Raw genomic sequence first — 18898 nt, forward strand, 5'->3', positions numbered from 1 at the left:
ATCGCTAGAGGACTGAACCTTAAAGGCTGCTCTGCCGTCTGGAGGCAAAAGGAAGTCTATAAAATCTCTGTAGTACATCGATAGCCCTGTTTTCGTAGGACTGAGCCTCTGTGATCTGTGTGACCAGAGCTATTGAGCTGCTGTAATATTTATAAATCAATAAGATCTATGTAACCCGAGGGCTAGTTCTGCAGCCAGAGTCTTCCGTATGTAATATCTGTATACAATATTTATAAACTGTGGGAAATCTTTGCTGCCAGATGCCTGAACCATTAAAATATTTTGAACTTCAGGCACAGATTTTGTGTTTCATACTCGTTCAAGTACTTGTGTGAGGACGAGTAGTGATCTGATACTTACTAGACTTGATTAAGTATCATTAATTGTCTGTAATACTTACTACATCTTGCCATCTATAGCAAGCATCCCTGATTAATCTAGAGTTATAATTAATGAACTGTGAGGAATTTGTAAATTGGAAGACCACCTACTAGATATCACACATTGCTCTGTATACTGTTTGAACCTACCTACCTGTCTCATCCTGTCATATGTACTCATATAACCTGATACCTGGTATGTTGATATAACCAGCTTTGTAATATTATTTTCAAAAAAATAAAAGTGCTTAAAAAATCTCTAGAACGTAAGTGATGGCTGTGAGACTGGGTCTATAAAATGTACGTACACTAATATTTATTCTTTTTTCGTGCAATAAATGTAACATTAAATGCAGTACAAATATTAATATTTATTTTGCTATTATTTATGTTCTTCAATGCAAAGCATACTTTATTGAACTCTGGTGGCCTATCACCAGTTAATGGCATCTATCTCTCATTGAACTCACTTCAAGGATAGAATTCTATAAGGCTTTGAAGCAGAATCTATAACCCACTGGGATTTCTGGAGGCATTGTATCAGATTTTGATTCTTACATATTGTCAAATATTGAGAACTTCTAAAGTGATCCATTCCCCACCCGCTACTGGTTGCAGTGGAATAGAAAATATTTGATAATGCTACTTACTTTTCATTTTTCGCAGTTGTTAGAAATGGGGTCTTTGGTTGGCAGTCAGGTTACCCCCTGTCCAAGCAAGGACCCTCACTCTAGTCAGGGTACAGGAGAATCACACTCAGTTAACCCTCACTCACCCCCTTGGTAGCTGGGAACGAGCAGGCAGGCTTAACTCAGAAGCAATGTGTAAAGTATTTGTACCAACACACACAGTAATACAGTGAAAACACTACAAAACGGACACTACACCAGTTTAGAAAAATAGGTAATATTTATCTGAATCAAACAAGACCAAAACTACACAAAATCCAACATACACAAGTCAAGATATGAATTTTCAAAAGAATGAGTCTTACTCCATAGAAACCAATGTAACGCTTGCCTTTACACAAAGTACCTGGTTTGCGTAGAAAATAAAGCCGCCCAGGCGAGAGTGCATCAAAAAAGTCAGCGATGAGTCGATTCCCTACTCGCAAGTGAGGCAGTGCGTCATTTCTTCTCGGGTCGGGTAGGCGATGCGTCAATCTTCTCCCTCACAAGAGAGCGATGGACCGATTTACAGACAAGGCACCTCGGATCCTCGCAGGTTCACAATGACTTTGACGCCCAGTCACTTTTTCACCAGCTTCACATTTCAAGGGCCCAGAGACATGTTACGGCACTACTTGTAGGGTAGAAGTTTCAGCAGAGAGTCCAGGTGCTGGCAGAGGGAAGACTTTGATGGCCCTGAGGCTTCAACAACAGGTGGCAAGCTCAGTTCAAGCCCTTGGAGATTCTTCACCAGTGGGAATTTCACAAAAGTCAGTCTTTGCCCCCCCTCAGGCAAAAGCAGCTACTGCAGGCCAACCCAGTAAAGCACAGTCTCAAGCAAAGGGGCAGTACTCCTCCTCCAGCTCTTCAGCTCTTCTCCTTGGCAGAGGTTCCTCTTGGTTCCAGAAGAAATCTAACGTCTGGGGTTTTGGGTCCACTACTTATACCCCTTTCTGCCTTCGAAGTAGGCAAACTTCAAAGAAAAGGCTTTGTTGTTCACAAGATCCTGCCTTGCCCAGGCCTAGCCCCAGACACACACCAGGGGGTTGGAGACAGCATTGTGTGAGGACAGGCACCGTCCATTCAGGTGTAAGTGGCCACTCCTCCCTCCACTCTAGCACAGATGGCTCATCAGGGTTTGCAGGCTACACCCAAGCTCCCTTTGAGTCAATGTCTAAAGGAGAGGTGCAAACAGTCCAACTGTCAAACTGACCCAGACAGGGTATCCACAAACAGGCAGAGTCACATAATTGTTTAGGCAAGAAAATGCCTACTTTCTAAAAGCGGCATTTTCAAACTAACAATCTAAAAACCAAATGCACTAACTGATGTACTTTTAAATTGTGAATCCAGGGACCCCAAACTCCAAATTTCTATCTGCTCTCAAAGGGAATATGACTTTAATAATATTTGAAGGCAGCCCCATGTTAACCTATGATAGAGATAGGCCTTGCACAGTGAAAACTGAATTTGGCAGTATTTCACTGTTAGGACATGTAAAACACATCAGTAAATGTCCCACCTTTGACATACACTGCACCCTGCTAATGGGGCTACCTATGGCCTACCTTAGGGGTTCCTTATAAGTACAAAAAGCGAAGGTTTTGGTCTGGCAAGTGGGTACACTTGCCAAGTCGAATTGGCAGTTTAAAACTGCACACACAGACACTGTAGTGGCAGGTCTGAGCCATATTTACAGGGCTACTCATGTGAGTGGCACAACCAGTGCTGCAGGCCCACTAGTAGCATTTGATTTACAGACCCTGGGCACCTGTAGTGCACTTTACTAGGGATATACTAGTAAATCAGATATGCCAATCATGGAAAGCCAATTACACATACAATTTCATATAAGGAGAACTTTCACTTTAGCACTGGTCAGCAGTGGTAAAGTATCCAGAGCAAACAAAAAAGCAAAAACATAGTCCAGCACACAGAAACAACCTGGGAAGCAGAGGCAAAAAGTTAGTGGAGACCACGCCAAGGATGCCAAGTCTAACAGCAGTTGGCCAAGGCAGCCTTTAAGGATCAAGTTTATCCCAAGACACATTAATGTAGCACGTCGATGAACTTTTGATGATTCAGAGAGCGTTTAAGCTTTTCCCTAACATAAAGGGCTTCAGGAGCGATTGTTCTATATTGTCTCTAACTCTGAGTGATCCCAGGAGGATTACCTTTCTTAGCCTGTTGACCTGAGGTCAACTCCATTGTTTCCATTTCTGAATGTCCCTGAAGCAGCTGCCAAGGTGTGTTGGTTCTGCTTCAGAGGTTGTTAATCAAGAGGGACAGATGATTGTCATCAGCGTATCATTGCAGTAGAAGGCCATATTGTTTCACAAGGTGATCAGTGGTGGAAACCTGCAGGAATACCAAGAGATAACATTATGAGAAAAACATTACTGCACCTTGTAGTTTTGCCCCATGAAGGTTACAATGAGATTTCAATTTCACACAGTTTTTCGATCACCCCAAGCTTCTAAACCCAGGATTGGGAGCTTGGTAAAACTTGAGGGATGTTTGTCCTGGGAAAAGGTAACAAGTCAGTTTGAAATGTGTGCACATCCTCAGAACGACTCTGCATGTCGGGCTAGGGATGAGGAGACCCCTGGGGAGCTCTGGTGCACTTAAGTAAATTTCAACCTAAACCCCCTGCAATCACTATTCCCTGTAAAAAGAGGTATTTGGAACATTTTCAGAGCTTTTCCATCACTCCTTCACTGAATTATGTATGTTAAGCTATTGTACTGCATTAAAGCATCTATATAGTCTTACTACCGCTGTGTCGTACACTGAAGCGCTTACCTTCATGGGCACCAAGTTACTCCATGCTGGATGTGTGGCTGGAAAGGTGTTGTCTTTGTTTTGTGACCCTATGTGGGAAGTGTTGCCATGTCATGCCTGATCACCACTAAGATGCAGTTGCTGTGTTATGGAATGCGCGCATTTTGAGGTATGCAAAACAGGGGCGCAGTTTATCGTTTTCAGTCAGCTGTCAGCTCTGAACAGCTCTGCAGGTCCCGTCACAGTATTTCTTATGATCATGGTTTACATTGCTGGTCTGGGAAGAGATCTGCTGAGATGGGCATTGTTTCTTTCATCCCATATCTGAGTGTCATTGTCAGGTGTAAAGAAGTGATCATAGTGTATAATTATTTGGGACCAGCAGTGTTGGACTGGCTGTCCTCTGATTGGCCAGCAGTGTGTGACAGATCTCTTAAGTTATACAAAGTCTGTTCATTTGGTGATGGTTGGTTTATTGGCTGCTAACTTACTGGCTATGCACAAACCCTGCAGCAGATGTGTAAGAGGTGTAAGTTACAGTTGCCAGGTGACCACTGAGTATTGTGATATTAGTATTATTGAGGGATATTGTTATTAAACATTCGAGATCAATCTTACAAGATGCAATTTTTTCATAACAGGTACTTATCCTAGCTGTTTTCTGTCATTTCTTCCAGAGTCAGCTTTCCCAGGCATTGAATGGACTGTCCGATAGAGCCAAGGAAGCCAAAGAGTTCCTGGTACAGCTGCGAAACATGGTACAGCAAATCCAGGTACAGTTATCACCTGAGAATGGAAAATCAAAACCAGAGGTTAATATGATACGCGTATTCATATTTTAGTCACTATTGCATCTTTTCTGTTCATCATCAGTTATCACTTGTCCAGCTCATTAAGAGGTCATGATTCTTACACACACAGCACACGCATGTGCACACAGACACAAACACCCAACTATTTCTTTCACGTACACCCACAAATAAATGTGCATGCGCTCTCAGAGAACATAACTGGCGAGTGGCCTGTTGTCACCTGTGGTACGAACAGCCAGCCGGGAGCCCTTTGGGTACAGAATATAAAGTGCTGTTGAATAAAAAGCATTGGCTGGGTTAAAGTGCTCATCCACCATAAAGGAAAGAAATACGGTTTTCTTTGCCAACTGCTGCATCTCTAACAAAGAGCAACAATTGGCATTCTAGAATGTTCTTTGTGTTGATCATTTCATCCGGGGTTTTGAGATCTATTGTGACATCATTCATCAAATGGCTCCTTGAAGGCAGCACAGATGGCAAGAGGGCATTCATTTGATAGTTTACACGATGGAGTGCAATACAACAACATAATCTGGCAGACAGCGAACGAGAAAATACACCTTACAGAATTCAAGAGTGATTTGCAGGCATACTAGCCTCTCTAACACATGTGAATCCATACAGATTAGATACGCCTCGGTTACTTGTTCTTCCTTCACGATGACATTTCATGACTTGTGTTATAGTTGTTTTATGTGCAAAATAACATTAAAATCTGTCTTGCAATCCGAAAACCCATCACCTGTACATGCAATTGAAATAATGTTACATTAACTGCACGTTTGGTTAAATAAAGAATTTAATTTATTTTGCCCACATTATATTTAGTTTCATGTCTATGATCACAGTTATTGAGTACTTAAATAGCAACGCATATATCTATCTTGAAATTTTGATCTTGTGGGCCTTAGAGACTGTATTGCTTTCTTTGTGCTATTATGAAGAGTTTGTGGTACATCGATCCCACCATACAGGTGACATGCACAGGTAATAAGGTTGAAAAGTATTAATAATAATCTGGTAAGATGTTAACAATTTAGTGTCTTTTCAGGCATTGAATACAGGTGTATTCTGGGTTGTTTTTTTAAAAATCCAGTGATTAAATATACAGAAGCTGCTCTCCACCTAAACTTGAGAACTACCCAGAGTTCTCTGCTTCCTTTTTGTGTAACTTATTCAGCACTCTAAGCCTGAGAAGCGTATTGTTTTGAATTATAATGGGTACATCATGTGTCTCAACAAAACTAATAAAGAGCTATAATGACAGTGAAACACTTGTCAGGGATTGCTTTTATTCAATCCAGGTTGGCTTGGATGGTATTTTACCAATCAAGAGCTGTAATATTGTGCCTGGAGTGGAAAAAGGCTTTTGTCATTTTACAGCTCAGTGAGACTGGCACTGTGCTAATCCTATGCTTAGAGACTTTGCTGTCAAAATGGCAAAAGACTTTGGCAAACAATGCGCTTTCCCCATGCAAATTTCAATAGGCACTTCTACACACTGTTACAGCCAGACCTCTTGAACAGAATTGCACCAAATCTGGCAGTAAGATAGATATTTACTCTGAAAGTATGCTTTTTGTGGTTTGGTGTTAATCCATTCAGATGGATTTAAGAAATTAAAGTTAAATATTTTTTAGAAATATCAGAACCCAGTTTTATAGCTTGACCGTCAGATGGAAAGATAAGATCTGTTTGGCTGCCTCACATCAACAAAGATGTTTGCCAGCCGTTTTAAGACCTGGGAACTCAGTTCCCACACCCTAAAAAAATGTAAAAAAACAAATAACACAATTTGAAAAAATAAAATCTATTTGAATCCCCTCAGGTCGACCTGAGCAAGGGGGTCACCACATTATTTTTATTAGGGAAGGGTACATTGCAGGTCCCCTCTCCAAGCCATTTAATGGTCATTAATGCCCCAGGAACCCCATCCCCGAGCGTGCATGTGCCACTTTTGGGGAAGTAGGCATTTGGTTCCCCTCCCTAAGCCATTCAAAAGCAAAGGCGGTGTTACAGCCATGAAAAGGCTGACGGAGAATGAGGTTGTAATCTGCTGCACTGCCCTGGCAGATTAGGATCTCCCCCACTGCCACACCACCGGGATCCATGATCCTGGTGGAGCTGGTGGTTCCCTGGCAGTCGGACCGCCACAGCGAGTGTGGCAGTCTTAAGACCTCTACACTTGTAATGAGGCCCTAAGTGCTGCAGAAAGACTGCATAATCATCATTGGTACTAGAACTAGTACAAAAATTTAACATTTACTTTGATTTTAGCTTTTCATTGTAACTTAACTAAACATGCATTCAGAAAAAACATTTAAAGAGAAATTGGTAAGTTGGCATGCCTCAACCACTGAATTAGTTAAATATACACTGTAGGTAAGAATTCCCTATTTACAAATTGATGCCAGACGGTGACTAGCAATTTCTTAAATTAGTTTTTGCCTTTAGTCCGTCGAATACAAAAGCTTAATATCGGTGGAAAAAAGGTAACATGGTTGCAAATATGTACCAGAATGCTTTGTTGCATTTAGAACGAGTTTTTCCAGGTTTGCTGCATTAATTATGAAAAATAAAACTACATCACACACTGTTCTGGAAAATACTTGACCAGCTATTGAATTTTCTTAAATATAAATTGTAGCAGCGAAAGTACAACTAGGAGATGCATCACACTTCAAGTAAACAAATCAACAAGAAGCAATACCTTGACATGCACAGGAATCAATATTGTCAACATTCTTAACCAACAGTGTACATTTAAGGTCCAAACAGTTTAAACGAAATCTGAAGTACTGTTAATTGTGTTGGCAATTATTTTGCCCAATTATATCAATTCTTGGAGAGCTTTCCTTAAAACTGAAGACTAGCCAAGTGGGAAATACTGAGCTCCAGAGCCGGACTAGCCATTATGCCACTCTGGCATTTTCCCAGTGGGCTGCAGGGTAGCTAGCTGCCTTTAGGGACGGATGGGCTGCCTGCTGACCATGAAAGCCCCCATTGCGCCATTCTAGACATGCTCATCTGCAGTGTGGAGCTGGATTGCACATTTTTGCCAGGAATGATTTGGGTTTCCAGTCCACACTACTTAGTTCAACATTTTTGTCAAGATTTTTTTGTTTTACAGTGAACACATTAGGGATCCGATCCTTTCCTGGGAGAAAGAGTATCAAAGTCTGAGAAATTCAGTAGCAAGTTACAAGTGCATCCACTGAAATCCTTGTGAATATTAGATCAGGGGTGTGCAACGTAGGCTAAGGAGGATATGATCCAAGACAGATTTTCAAGAAATCCGCATATGAAATATTTGCACAAAAATGAATTTAAATGGAGTTCCTATATATAGTAAGTGGTTATCCTAAAAACCTGGCAAGGATCCACCCTTCCCGGACCTACATTGTGCATCCTTTCCTTAAGTGATATTTTCATATCCGACCTACCATTTATATTCAGATATTTCTGAAGGCTTAGCAATTGATAGAGAGAAGGCATCCTGATTTCATTTCCACCATACACTTTCAACTAACTACGGTAGTGGGTTTAAGGAGGGGGCAGCTAGTTAACCCAGCACTGGTAATGGAAAGTACTTCATGGTAACCGGTCTGTCTTTCAGTCCAAGGACTTTACCAAAGCAGTATACCTGCCAGTGGATTATCAGTTTCAGCCTTCAACCACTCATCGACGAATGTCAGGTGTGATGCTTGATAATAGAGTGTGACGTCTGGTATCATTATGCATCCCCTTTTTACTGGTTATGACCATCATCAAACAGTATCCTTGACTTCTTCACTTCCACAATAAAATTGATGTATGTAGACTCAAGCATCATAGGCAGTGCCTGAAACAAGAACTAGATCTTCGGCCATAAGACCATCATTATTGTTGTTCTCAACAATCATAGTATGTTAAAATCTTTTTCGTCATATAAAGGTAAAAAAAGAGATTACACAGCCAAATATTTTGCCACGTAACTGCTCTGTGTCGTGAACACAATATTCCGAGAGTCTGGACGTTGAGGCCATTTCCTCAGCCTGCCCCTAGAGGACAACTCAAATCCTGGCATTGGATAAAGAGTGTTAAAATAGACCAAACCTACAGGGAAAGGGGGTAAAGAGGGAGAAAGAGAGACATACTCCTGTGATCAAGCCAAGTTTCCCACATCCATAAGTGATGTGCTGATCCAGTACAGTTTTTTTCCTTTGAATTCTGCGACTTCTGGCCTTGTTCATTCCATTATAAAACAGCACTACAAATCCCAGAATTCTAGGAGAAAGCTGGACTGGAGCAGACACCATGCATTTACCAAGTAAACTTGAAAGCTGTGCTTCTGCAGGTTGGTTTTCGGAAAACCCTGAATAGATTTTGGAGGCACAGTGTTCAGGACAAAGTCAAGGCTATGAATGTCTCCACCTAAGAGTGAGAGAACACAATTACTAAGTGGACAACGACATGAAACATACATTGGACATAAGGATAACAGGGTGAAGGACTTAACAAGTGAAATTGGAGGAGATGCTCTACATAGCCCCACGCATGAGCCGAAGTAAGAAACCCATTTTTCACCAGGAGACCGTAGAAAGTCAAACTGACAAAAGTGTAACACAGAAGGATTCACCAACAAAAGGAAAGGCAACCAGAGGACTGAGGAGAACTAAATAAGGGAAAATATAGCAAAGCTGAAGGGTTGAGCAAGCTGAGTGTGTACTGGAGCAAAAAGCGAAGAGTCACAACAACCACTGTTGCGAGTCAGGGGACTTCTGTACATGTGGGCTTGAAATACTTGTTTTGCCACTATTGACCCGGTAGTGTGCCTGATGATGTTGGCCCTCCTCTGGCTGGATTTGTGCATGTGAGTCTGGGAAATGTAGGTTTGTTTACAGTGTGAGTGTCTAACTTCCACTGTCGTGTGTGCCATCTCTTCCATGCTCCCAGTCTCTTCTTTCTAAGCGTGTCTTGTGACCTCGCACTCGGATTATAAACCTGAGGTTGCAGGTTGACTTTTCATTTAGTGGGTCAGGAAAAGGAGTCAACATGTAATAGGCATGAATTCATAATCAGTAATTAAATAGTAGTAGAAACAATATACTTTATTTTGATAAAATATTCAACTAACAGCTTTAACTACAACAATATGACCGAAGCACGCCCAATAATTGTAACTAAAATACGAGCCAGATTGAATCTATTTAATAGGTACTAAATACGTGAAATGAAAAAGCCACCAGGTACATTCCAGATTGTAGGAAATGTATCATTATCATGTTTAGAAGCAGCTCCCATATACCTTTGAGTAGTCAATACAGTGTATGCACATCCTAGTTGACTTTCCACAAAACATCAATGGTGTCTTCGATGTAAAAAATGATTTGTGGGTTTCTGTTTATCATATAGATGCTTAGTAATCTGTTGTGTGAATATGTGAGGAAGTGGCTTATTAGTTGGGGTGGATTCAGGTTCACTGCAAGTAATAAAGGCACTGTCTTGTTAGCTCCAGTTTAAGGTTTTAGTAATTTAAATCCGCCGAACCCTGGTAGGTACAATATAGAGCAGACAGGCTTAGCATAGAGAAAGTGTCCAAAGCATTTATAAATACAAAAACAGGTAAAAAGTCAAAAACACAACACAATAAGAACCTACTCCAATTTATAAACAAGAATGATTCAAACAACCGACCGACAGCTAAATGACAAAAGTTCAATGGGAGGAACTGAAGATATGAGTTTTAGAAAATATAAGTAAAAATAAATGCAAAAAGCATTAAGCACTAAAGCGAGTCAACTGGTCACAGTAGATCAGCACCTAGTGGCAATCTCAGGCTGACCACAATGCTCAACAGTCGGATACACCAACCAGGTTCAATTCGGTTGGACGTTTTACCTTGGCATTAGTCTAAAAAATGAAAGTCAAAATACTTCTGCGGAGCAAGGCAGCAGGTTGCATCTGAGGAGGGCTGCATGAAATCTGAAGCCTTTGGTTTTGGCAGGAAATGCTCTCTAAGTGACGAATCATATTTCATGCCCAGTGAAGCCCTCTCACCAGCCAAATACTTTTGACCTCACTTATCTTCTCCAGTACCATGTAGGAACCAGTCCATTTGTCCTGAAGGGGCCTGGGAGCCACAGACTCCGCACCCCACTCCTTTAGCCTAGCTGGTATTCCACCAAGGTGACTTTTTGATCATATCATTTCTTGATCAGCTCTGGGCTGGCCTCCTTTTTGTTAGCCATCTTCATGTACTCAGCCATGCTGGATCACTGGCCTAGCACATTGTGCACAGTGTCCTGTTTAAGCTCCATAAGAGGTTTCTTTCACCCTTCATGGACAAAACGTAATGGATCTCTGACAGGGTACCCATATATAAGTTTAAAGGGGCTGAAGCCTACTCCCATTTCTGGAACCTCCCTGTCTTGGGGTCTAGCGGCTCGACAGTGTCAGTTCCCACCCTCTCAAAAGGCATCCCTACCAAGGGTAGTTGAGTAGTGGGATTAGGGAAGCCTTGGGATGCTCCCCCTGTCTTGCCACAGGCTGGATAGGTGATGCAAGAGTGACTGAATTCCTTCACCTTTTCATTCATCTGGGTCCAATAAAAGTGGACAACCAAACAGTTATAGGTTTTGTTCTGCCCCAAATGCCTGAGTTTAAGAGGAATGCCCTGTAATGCTAGGGAACTGCCAATGTTCTGGTTCTCCATAGCCTTGCTGTACAGGGCACCTTTTTCCCCCACTGGTATTCCCTTGTTCTTGGACTTCAGCCAGGTACTGAAGGCTTAATAGAGTTTGGCAGTCTATCTGCAGTTGGCAGAATTCCTCCCTGAAGGATTCTCCTGCCCTGTGCTACTCAGAGGTCTGACAGGTCTCTCAGAACAGAATCCTCTTCCCTTTGCTCCGGAACTGCCCCTTGGGGGTCAGATTCCTTCCGGGCCTTGGGAAGTTTTGAGGCATGGTTACCATGCCCATCCTCTTGGGAGCAGGAGCCTGGACCATTGTTTCAGACTCCAGGCTTCCTTGACTTCCCTGAAAGGCTTTTTGGGCCCTTGTGGCAATGGACACCCACTAAAGCAGAGCTGACATTTCAGCAGGAGTCCTCCTTTCACGCCCTGTTCAAGCAGAGGTTTCTAGGTTGTTTCCCAACAGGCACTCCACTAGTATGGCAGAGCTCACAACTACTGTCTTAGGGCCGGTAACCCCACCCCACTCGAGGGACCATTCCTAGGAGATGGAATTTTCCCTCATTTTCAGCGTTGACTGCCCTATGGAGACCATCTGGGATGAATTGCTCTGGGGACATCAGTCGGTCCACCACTGTGGTCATGTTGTCCTGTATCTCTCAAAGTCTCTATCTTGGTCCCATTGATGTTGGCCATTGCCTGTGCTTTACCATGATAGGAGTTAAGGTGGTCAGGGCTATGACCCCCACCCAAGGAGACTAAGGCGGCTTCAGTCCAACCCCTGGTTTCCCCATTGCCAACTTCCACCCCAAATCCTACATTTACAATCCATTGGGATAGCTCACATGTGGGGGAGGCGTGTCTTTTTCTTGTGCCCTGGCTTGTGACAGTTCAGGCATGCCCCAGCCTTAGAGGAGTCAAACGGTTTCTTCCACTTCACTTTAGTTTCGGAATGGTACGGTACTCCCACTCCTGGTTACACTTTTAGGGGCCTTGTAAGAACTCATTTTTTTATCCTTATTGCTCCTGTCTGTCCCTTGAGTGAGTGCTTGACCCCATCTCTTAGGACTACCCCGCTGGGACTTCTTAGGAACCCTAGTACACACTCACATAAGAACTGCCTTCCCATGCTGCCTGGGTTCAGACAGTTTGGAATCCACTAGATTCTGGTGTAACTCTAAATGACAATGAGTCAAGATGTACCCCTTCATGATCAGAATATATAGTCCATCATTAGTAGTAACTGTATTGTCTTTTACACAGTCCTTCAGTGCTTTCATGGATACATCTACAAAATCAGCACTGGATTGTTGTGAGTCTGTGTGGGTCCCGGAACTTCTCCTGGTGCTCCTCAGGTTTACACCAAAGCGTCTGCACTTAAGCATCCTTCACATGAGTGTAGGAGTCAGCAACCAGCCTTTTCTAGTATCCATCCCCATTGTAGGTGCTAACTCCCACAATAGGGTCGCACAGTGCTGTTGGCTCACCATACACATACTCAATGCCCTTTCATTGGAGACAATCAACTGATCATTGTCATCCCCCACAACAAAGTTAGGCACAATACCCTTGGGTAAGCAAAGGGTGTGTGACCCCCTGTACACACCTCACCATTGCTTCCACCATTTTCCTTGGACTGCAGGATTCCTGGGCTGGCCTTTTTCTCCTCAAGCCTCTTTTCCTCCAGTGCTGTGGCTGACAGTTTGATCCTCAGCTCCCTTTTCTGATTGCTTTTTGCATAGCTCCATCTAGTGAATAGTCAGCTCAGTAGGACTTGTGCTGCCAGAGCCTGGTCATTCCCTGCTCTGGAATTACCCCATAATATCCATTTTGGGACAGGTTGTCACCTGCCTCTTCTTCTGGCATTTCCTCAATCTCTAAATCTTCAGAGGGGGGCTATGTTTGGCAGACCTTTTCCCACACCCTGAGAGCCTTTTTGAATACTTGGCATTCAAGCCCATCTCCAGCTTCCTTTCCATGCATACGTCCCTCATCTCCACTATTGTTAGGGTAGCCAGATCCAATTCCCTTAAACATCAGGTCCAACAGTTGGAGTAAAAACTAATTTTAGGAAACAAAACTCAAACATGGCCCAATCAAAGACTTGATGCCAATAAAAAGTCAAAAATCAATTTTAGCTGTCATATACATTTATAGATTTTCAATTTCCAGCATTATTGCTAAATATGAATTCTGGATCCCACCGCTAAATACCAAGGTGAGAAAGTGGTTTATTAGTTGGAGTGGATTGAGGTCCACCACATGTAATATTAAGTCCAGTTTTAGGGTTAGTAAGTTCAACCTGAACTCACCCCTTGTAGGTATGGCACCAAGCAGACAGGCTTAATGTAGAGAAAATGTGTGAAGCATTTAGAAGCACTAAAACAGTTAAAAAGCCAAAAGCACAAAACAATAAAAATCCCAATCCAATGTAGAAAAATAGAGAATAATTTAATGAACAAAATGACAAAAATACAATAAGGGGACCTGAGATATGAATTTTAGAAGATTTGAGTGAAAATATCTCGCAAGAGGCGTTATGCACCAATGACGGTCAGTTAGTTGTAGACCAGGACCTAGGTCCAATTTCAGTACAAATTCATATTTCACATTCCTGCACAAACCTGAAATACTTTCTAATAGGCATTGTTAGAAATGGGGTCTTTGGTTGACAGTCAGGTTACCCCCTGTTCAAGCAAGGACCCTCACTCTAGTCAGGGTAAAAGAGAATCACCCTCAGCTAACCCCTGCTTACCCCCTTGGTAGCTTGGCAGAGCAGTAGGCTTAACCTCAGAGTGCTAGGTGTAAAGTATTTGTACCAACACACACAGTAACTTAATGAAAACACTACAAAATGACACAACACCGGTTTAGAAATATAGGAAATATTTATCTAAACAAAACAAGACCAAAACTACAAAAATCCGACATACACAAGTCAAGTTATGAATTTTTAAAGATTAAACTCAAAAATAGTGCTTAGAAACAAAAATGCTTCAATGAGATGTTAACACGGCGTCATGACGGAGTCGTTCCCAACAAGCCGACACCAGCGGCGCCGGACACGGAGTCGTGTAGACCCCCAAGTACAGTACCTTTGGTGAAGAGTGAAAACAAGCCGAGGCGCGAAGTCAGGAATCGCGGCGTCTGTGCGAAACGTTGAATCCGTGCACTTCAAGCGGCGTCGGTCACGACGTGGTGCGGCGACTTCCACGGAGTCGCGGACTTCAGCGGGGCTACTGCGGCGACGGGCCTGCAAAGAGTGTCGCGTTCCAGCGAAGGTCACGGCGTCAGGTGCAGGCGGCGTTACCGGATTCAGCAGCGGCGTCGGTCCGGAGTCGTCCGAAGTCGATTTCCTTGGATTTCCACCAGCTTTCCTTTCAAGGGCCCAGGGACTGGATAGGGCACCACTTGTCAGAGCAGGAGTCTCTCCAGAGACTCCAGGTGCTGGCAGAGAGAAGTCTTTGCTGTCCCTGAGACTTCAAACAACAGGAGGCAAGCTCTAAATCAAGCCCTTGGAGATTTCTTCACAAGATGGAAGGCACACAAAGTCCAGTCTTTGCCCTCTTACTCTGGCAGAAGCAGCACTGCAGGAAAGCTCCACAAAGCACAGTCACAGGCAGGGCAGCACGTCTTCCTCAGCTATCAGCTCTTCTCCAGGCAGAGGTTCCTCTTGGTTCCAGAAGTGTTTCTAAAGTCTGTAGATTTGGGTGCCCTTCTTATACCCATTTTAGTCTTTGAAGTCACCTTTCTTCAAAGGGGACTCACACCTACTTGTGAAATCCTGCCTTGCCCAGGCAAGTCATCAGACACACAGCAGGGGGTTGGAGCCGGCATTGTCAGAGGCAGGCACAGTCCTTTCAGATGAGAGTGACCACTCCACCCCTCCCTCCTAGCAGAGATGGCTAATCAGGAAATGCAGGTTACACCCCAGCCCCCTTTGTGTCACTGTCTGGTGTGTGGTGAAAAACAACCCAACTGTCAAACTGACCCAGACAGGGAATCCACAAACACGGCAGAGTCACAGAATGGTTTAAGCAAGAAAATGCTCACTTTCTAAAAGTGGCATTTTCAAACGCACAATCTTAAAATCAACTTTACTAAAAGATGTATTTTTAAATTGTGAGTTCAGGGACCCCAAACTCCACATGTCCATCTACTCTCTAGGGGAATCTACACTTTAATCATATTTAAAGGTAGCACCCATGTTATCCTATGAGAGAGACAGGCTTTGCAACAGTGAAAAACGAAATTGGCAGTATTTCACTGTCAGGACATATAAACCACATTACTATATGTCCTACCTTATCCATACACTGCACCCTGCCCTTGGGGCTACCTAGGGCCTACCTTAGGGGTGCCTTACATGTAAGAAAAGGGAAGGTTTAGGCCTGTCAAGTGGGTACACTTGCCAAGTCGAATTTACAGTGTAAGAATACACACACAGACACTGCAGTGGCAGGTCTGAGACATGATTACAGAGCTACTTATGTGGGTGGCACAACCAGTGCTGCAGGCCCACTAGTAGCATTTGATTTACAGGCCCTGGGCACCTCTAGTGCACTTTACTAGGGACTTAACAGTAAAACAAATATGCCAATCATGGAGACCCAATTACATACAATTTAGACGGAGAGCATATGCACTTTAGCACTGGTTAGCAGTGGTAAAGTGCTCAGAGTTGAAAAGCCAACAGCAACAGGTCAGAAAAAAATAGGAGGCAGGAGGCAAAAAGACTGGGGATGACCCTGCATAAGCAAAAGTCCAACAGGCATCAAAGTCATTAGCACTAAACTTGGCATACCAATAAAAACCTAATCTTTGTAAACACTTTGGTATATGCATATTTTTTTGCACCTCCCCCCGCTTTTTAATTACCCTTCCTTGATAAGTTTGAAAATTAGTTCCAATCATTAGTCTAGCACGTTCAACTCATTATATTTCATAAGCATTTTTGTACAAAACACAATCTTAAGTAGTTGCAAAGGCCACAGGGAAGGTTTTAATACATTGGTGCATGGAGAATACGCAAAAATCACTTGTGAATGCCCCTTTTAAATGCACTGTCCTCAGGTTGCATGTGCTTTATACAAATATGAAAATAAATAAATAACCATGTATGCCCGTGTTAAATGCTCAAGTACAGGCAACGTGTCATTCATGTTCAACACACTACCTCGTACCAGATGGACTCCCTTTTTGTGCCATCACCTCGGGTTGGAATGGAAGAGATTCCCTTGCAGCACAAAATATTTTTTTTTTTCAGTCCAGTGACACAGCACACCATGCAAGCTGACCTCACTGAAATTACAACTGAAAGAAGTGGGGGTTTAAAGGCTCTGGCCCCCTTCAGTCTCATCAGTGCTCAGGCCCCAGCTTAGCCCTCCCAAGCACCAATTCTCGTAGGAGAGTTACCATTGGAAAGGGAATACTCTCTCTTTTCAAGCAGTTCTCCACCCTGCTGGAACTCTCTACGGGATCGCCACCAGTGTGCTGTCCCTGAGCATGGATCCACCTACCAACAACAAGGGACTGCTCAATGGCTGGAGCGGCTCCCGGCATTGCAGTCTTTCTGTGTCCCTAGGGAGGGCCATTGTAGAGGTGTATCACCAGTCGGCCCACAACAGTGGGGCCAGAAAGCCGACTAGGCACCAGAGTAAGCATTTTTTTTTAAAGAATGGGGCTGGGGCTGGCTTGTCCTAGCATCAGGCAATGGCTCCCACTCTTAACCCCCACGCATCCTTTCAACCCCTCTGGGGCAGCTTGCAGAATTTTCCCCCAGCCCGATGTCTCAGGGAGGGCAGAAAGCGCACAAGACAGATTAGCTATTTACAAAAAGAATAGGATGTGGCCCTGCCATCTAGCATGGGGCCGCACCCCCATCGTTAAACATGACATGGCTTTTCTGCCACCCCACTCCCCAAGGAAAGACTGGAGATTTACTCCCAATCGGTACTCCCAAGGTGATGTAGAGCACATTAGACACCAAGAGATGTGTTACAACACGTGCCCCGGGGACAGAGTCACTTTGGTATTATAGACAGGGCTGCAGGGTGTGTGGCCCCTTTTATAACAAGAATCATGCTATTGCAGTTTGCGCTAGTGTGAGCATGAGGAGGCCTTCCCTCATTTGCAAAGGAAAGTGGCTACATGGGAACACTTTCCACCCATGCCATACATCAGATGTGCTATAAAAGGAAAAAAAAACGTGGCGCACAGTTTATGAGGCACCGGAGGCCACCCCTTGAGAGGGTGGCCTGGGGGGCCCCTTTGACCAACCCAGACATGCAAAGAGTCCGGTTTACCTCCAGTGAAAAACAGAACCCCAATTTCAAGCTGCAACCCTGTCTTTTTGCTAAAGCTCTGTATCTTCAGAACAGGTGCAAAGTGTCAGACTTTGCACCTGCATTGAGGGCAGTTTACAAGATTAATAATTCAGTTTTTTCTGCTGTATAACTCGGGCCCAGGAGTTTTGTTTTTAGGCAAAAGAATGGGGCGGGGTTGTTCTGTTTTAGCCCGTCCCCTAGATCCCAAACAATCTTTCATCTCCAGGATGCCCAGAGCCCACATACTGCATCCATCCCCATTGGAAGTGAGAGTAATTTGATTCATTTGGGTGTTGTTTTGACATGTGGACCTGTAGAGAATCGTATAATCCTCTATTTGCTTCACCTGGGTAACACAAAGACTGTCTAGTGCCCATGGGTAGGACACATGCCAAGATGGGTAGACGCCTTACACTATTCATTGTTTGGACATCAATGTCTTTACTGCCACTAGCATAGGATGACAAGAGGTGACCCTTTAAATGTTGCCCAAAGTGGGTAGAAAGGTTGTCTGGGGGTCGGGATGGGTCTGCAGTATAATACTGGGACAGGCAGTCCCTGTACCCTATTCTGTTTCTCACTTTTTTCCCTGATGGTCTGGTGGGCTTCCTGTTACCTCCTCCTCCTCCTTGCCTGCGGAGTGGCTAGATAGGGTATTAGCCAGGGGGGCTAAACCTCACTGCACTATTATGAAAATAAATGACAAAATGGAATGGGGTGGGGGACTGGACTATCTTGGCATCGGGCTGTACTTCTAGTTTCAGACAGAGAGGCAGGGGGAGGAAAAATGGGGAGGAGTACCTCTTTCTGCCAGTTTGTATGTCAAGACTGCACCCAAAGAAGTTCCAGCTTCCTCTTGCATGCCATTGGGAATGGCTACAATGTTCAAGCTCTGTGTCCACCAGCATTCAGGGAACCCTACCAACCCAGAGCATTTCTGAAACCTAGATATCTATGGGAACCTAGGGCGGTGTGGCTTGTGAATATCCAAGCATGTTGTCCTACCCTAAATGCCCTTCAAACATCAAAAATATGCCCAAAACACCCAATTTCCTCTTTCCCTGGGAGAGAGTTGACACAGTTTCCCTGAGGGTCAGCCGCCACCCAGGTAACCCTACCAACTCCAAGAATTTCTGAAACCTAGGTATCAAGGAAAATTCATTGTGGTGTGATTTGTATGGAAACCAGCATGTGTTCTTATGCCGAGTGCATTGCAAATGGTAAGGAATGCCTATACAACCTGATTTCCTCTCTATTTTCT

General features: G+C 43.7%; 1 protein-coding gene across 24 annotated transcripts in view; it reads left to right on the forward strand.

The window, feature by feature from the left end:
- TRIM9 (tripartite motif containing 9) overlaps positions 1-18898 on the forward strand; it is a 325658-nt gene that overhangs the window by 140014 nt on the left and 166746 nt on the right. For 13 of the 24 annotated variants that reach the window (XM_069208656.1, XM_069208654.1, XM_069208660.1 and 10 more), the window contains exon 2: positions 4507-4602. In XM_069208656.1, coding sequence (XP_069064757.1) covers positions 4507-4602 — 96 coding nt within the window. Of the gene's footprint in view, positions 1-4506; positions 4642-18898 lie in introns of all 24 variants that reach the window. The other 11 variants (XM_069208652.1, XM_069208651.1, XM_069208658.1 and 8 more) reach the window with 1 other exon arrangement.

The sequence above is a fragment of the Pleurodeles waltl genome, chromosome 9, assembly GCF_031143425.1.
Source record: "Pleurodeles waltl isolate 20211129_DDA chromosome 9, aPleWal1.hap1.20221129, whole genome shotgun sequence".
NCBI classification, from domain to species: domain Eukaryota; kingdom Metazoa; phylum Chordata; class Amphibia; order Caudata; family Salamandridae; genus Pleurodeles; species Pleurodeles waltl.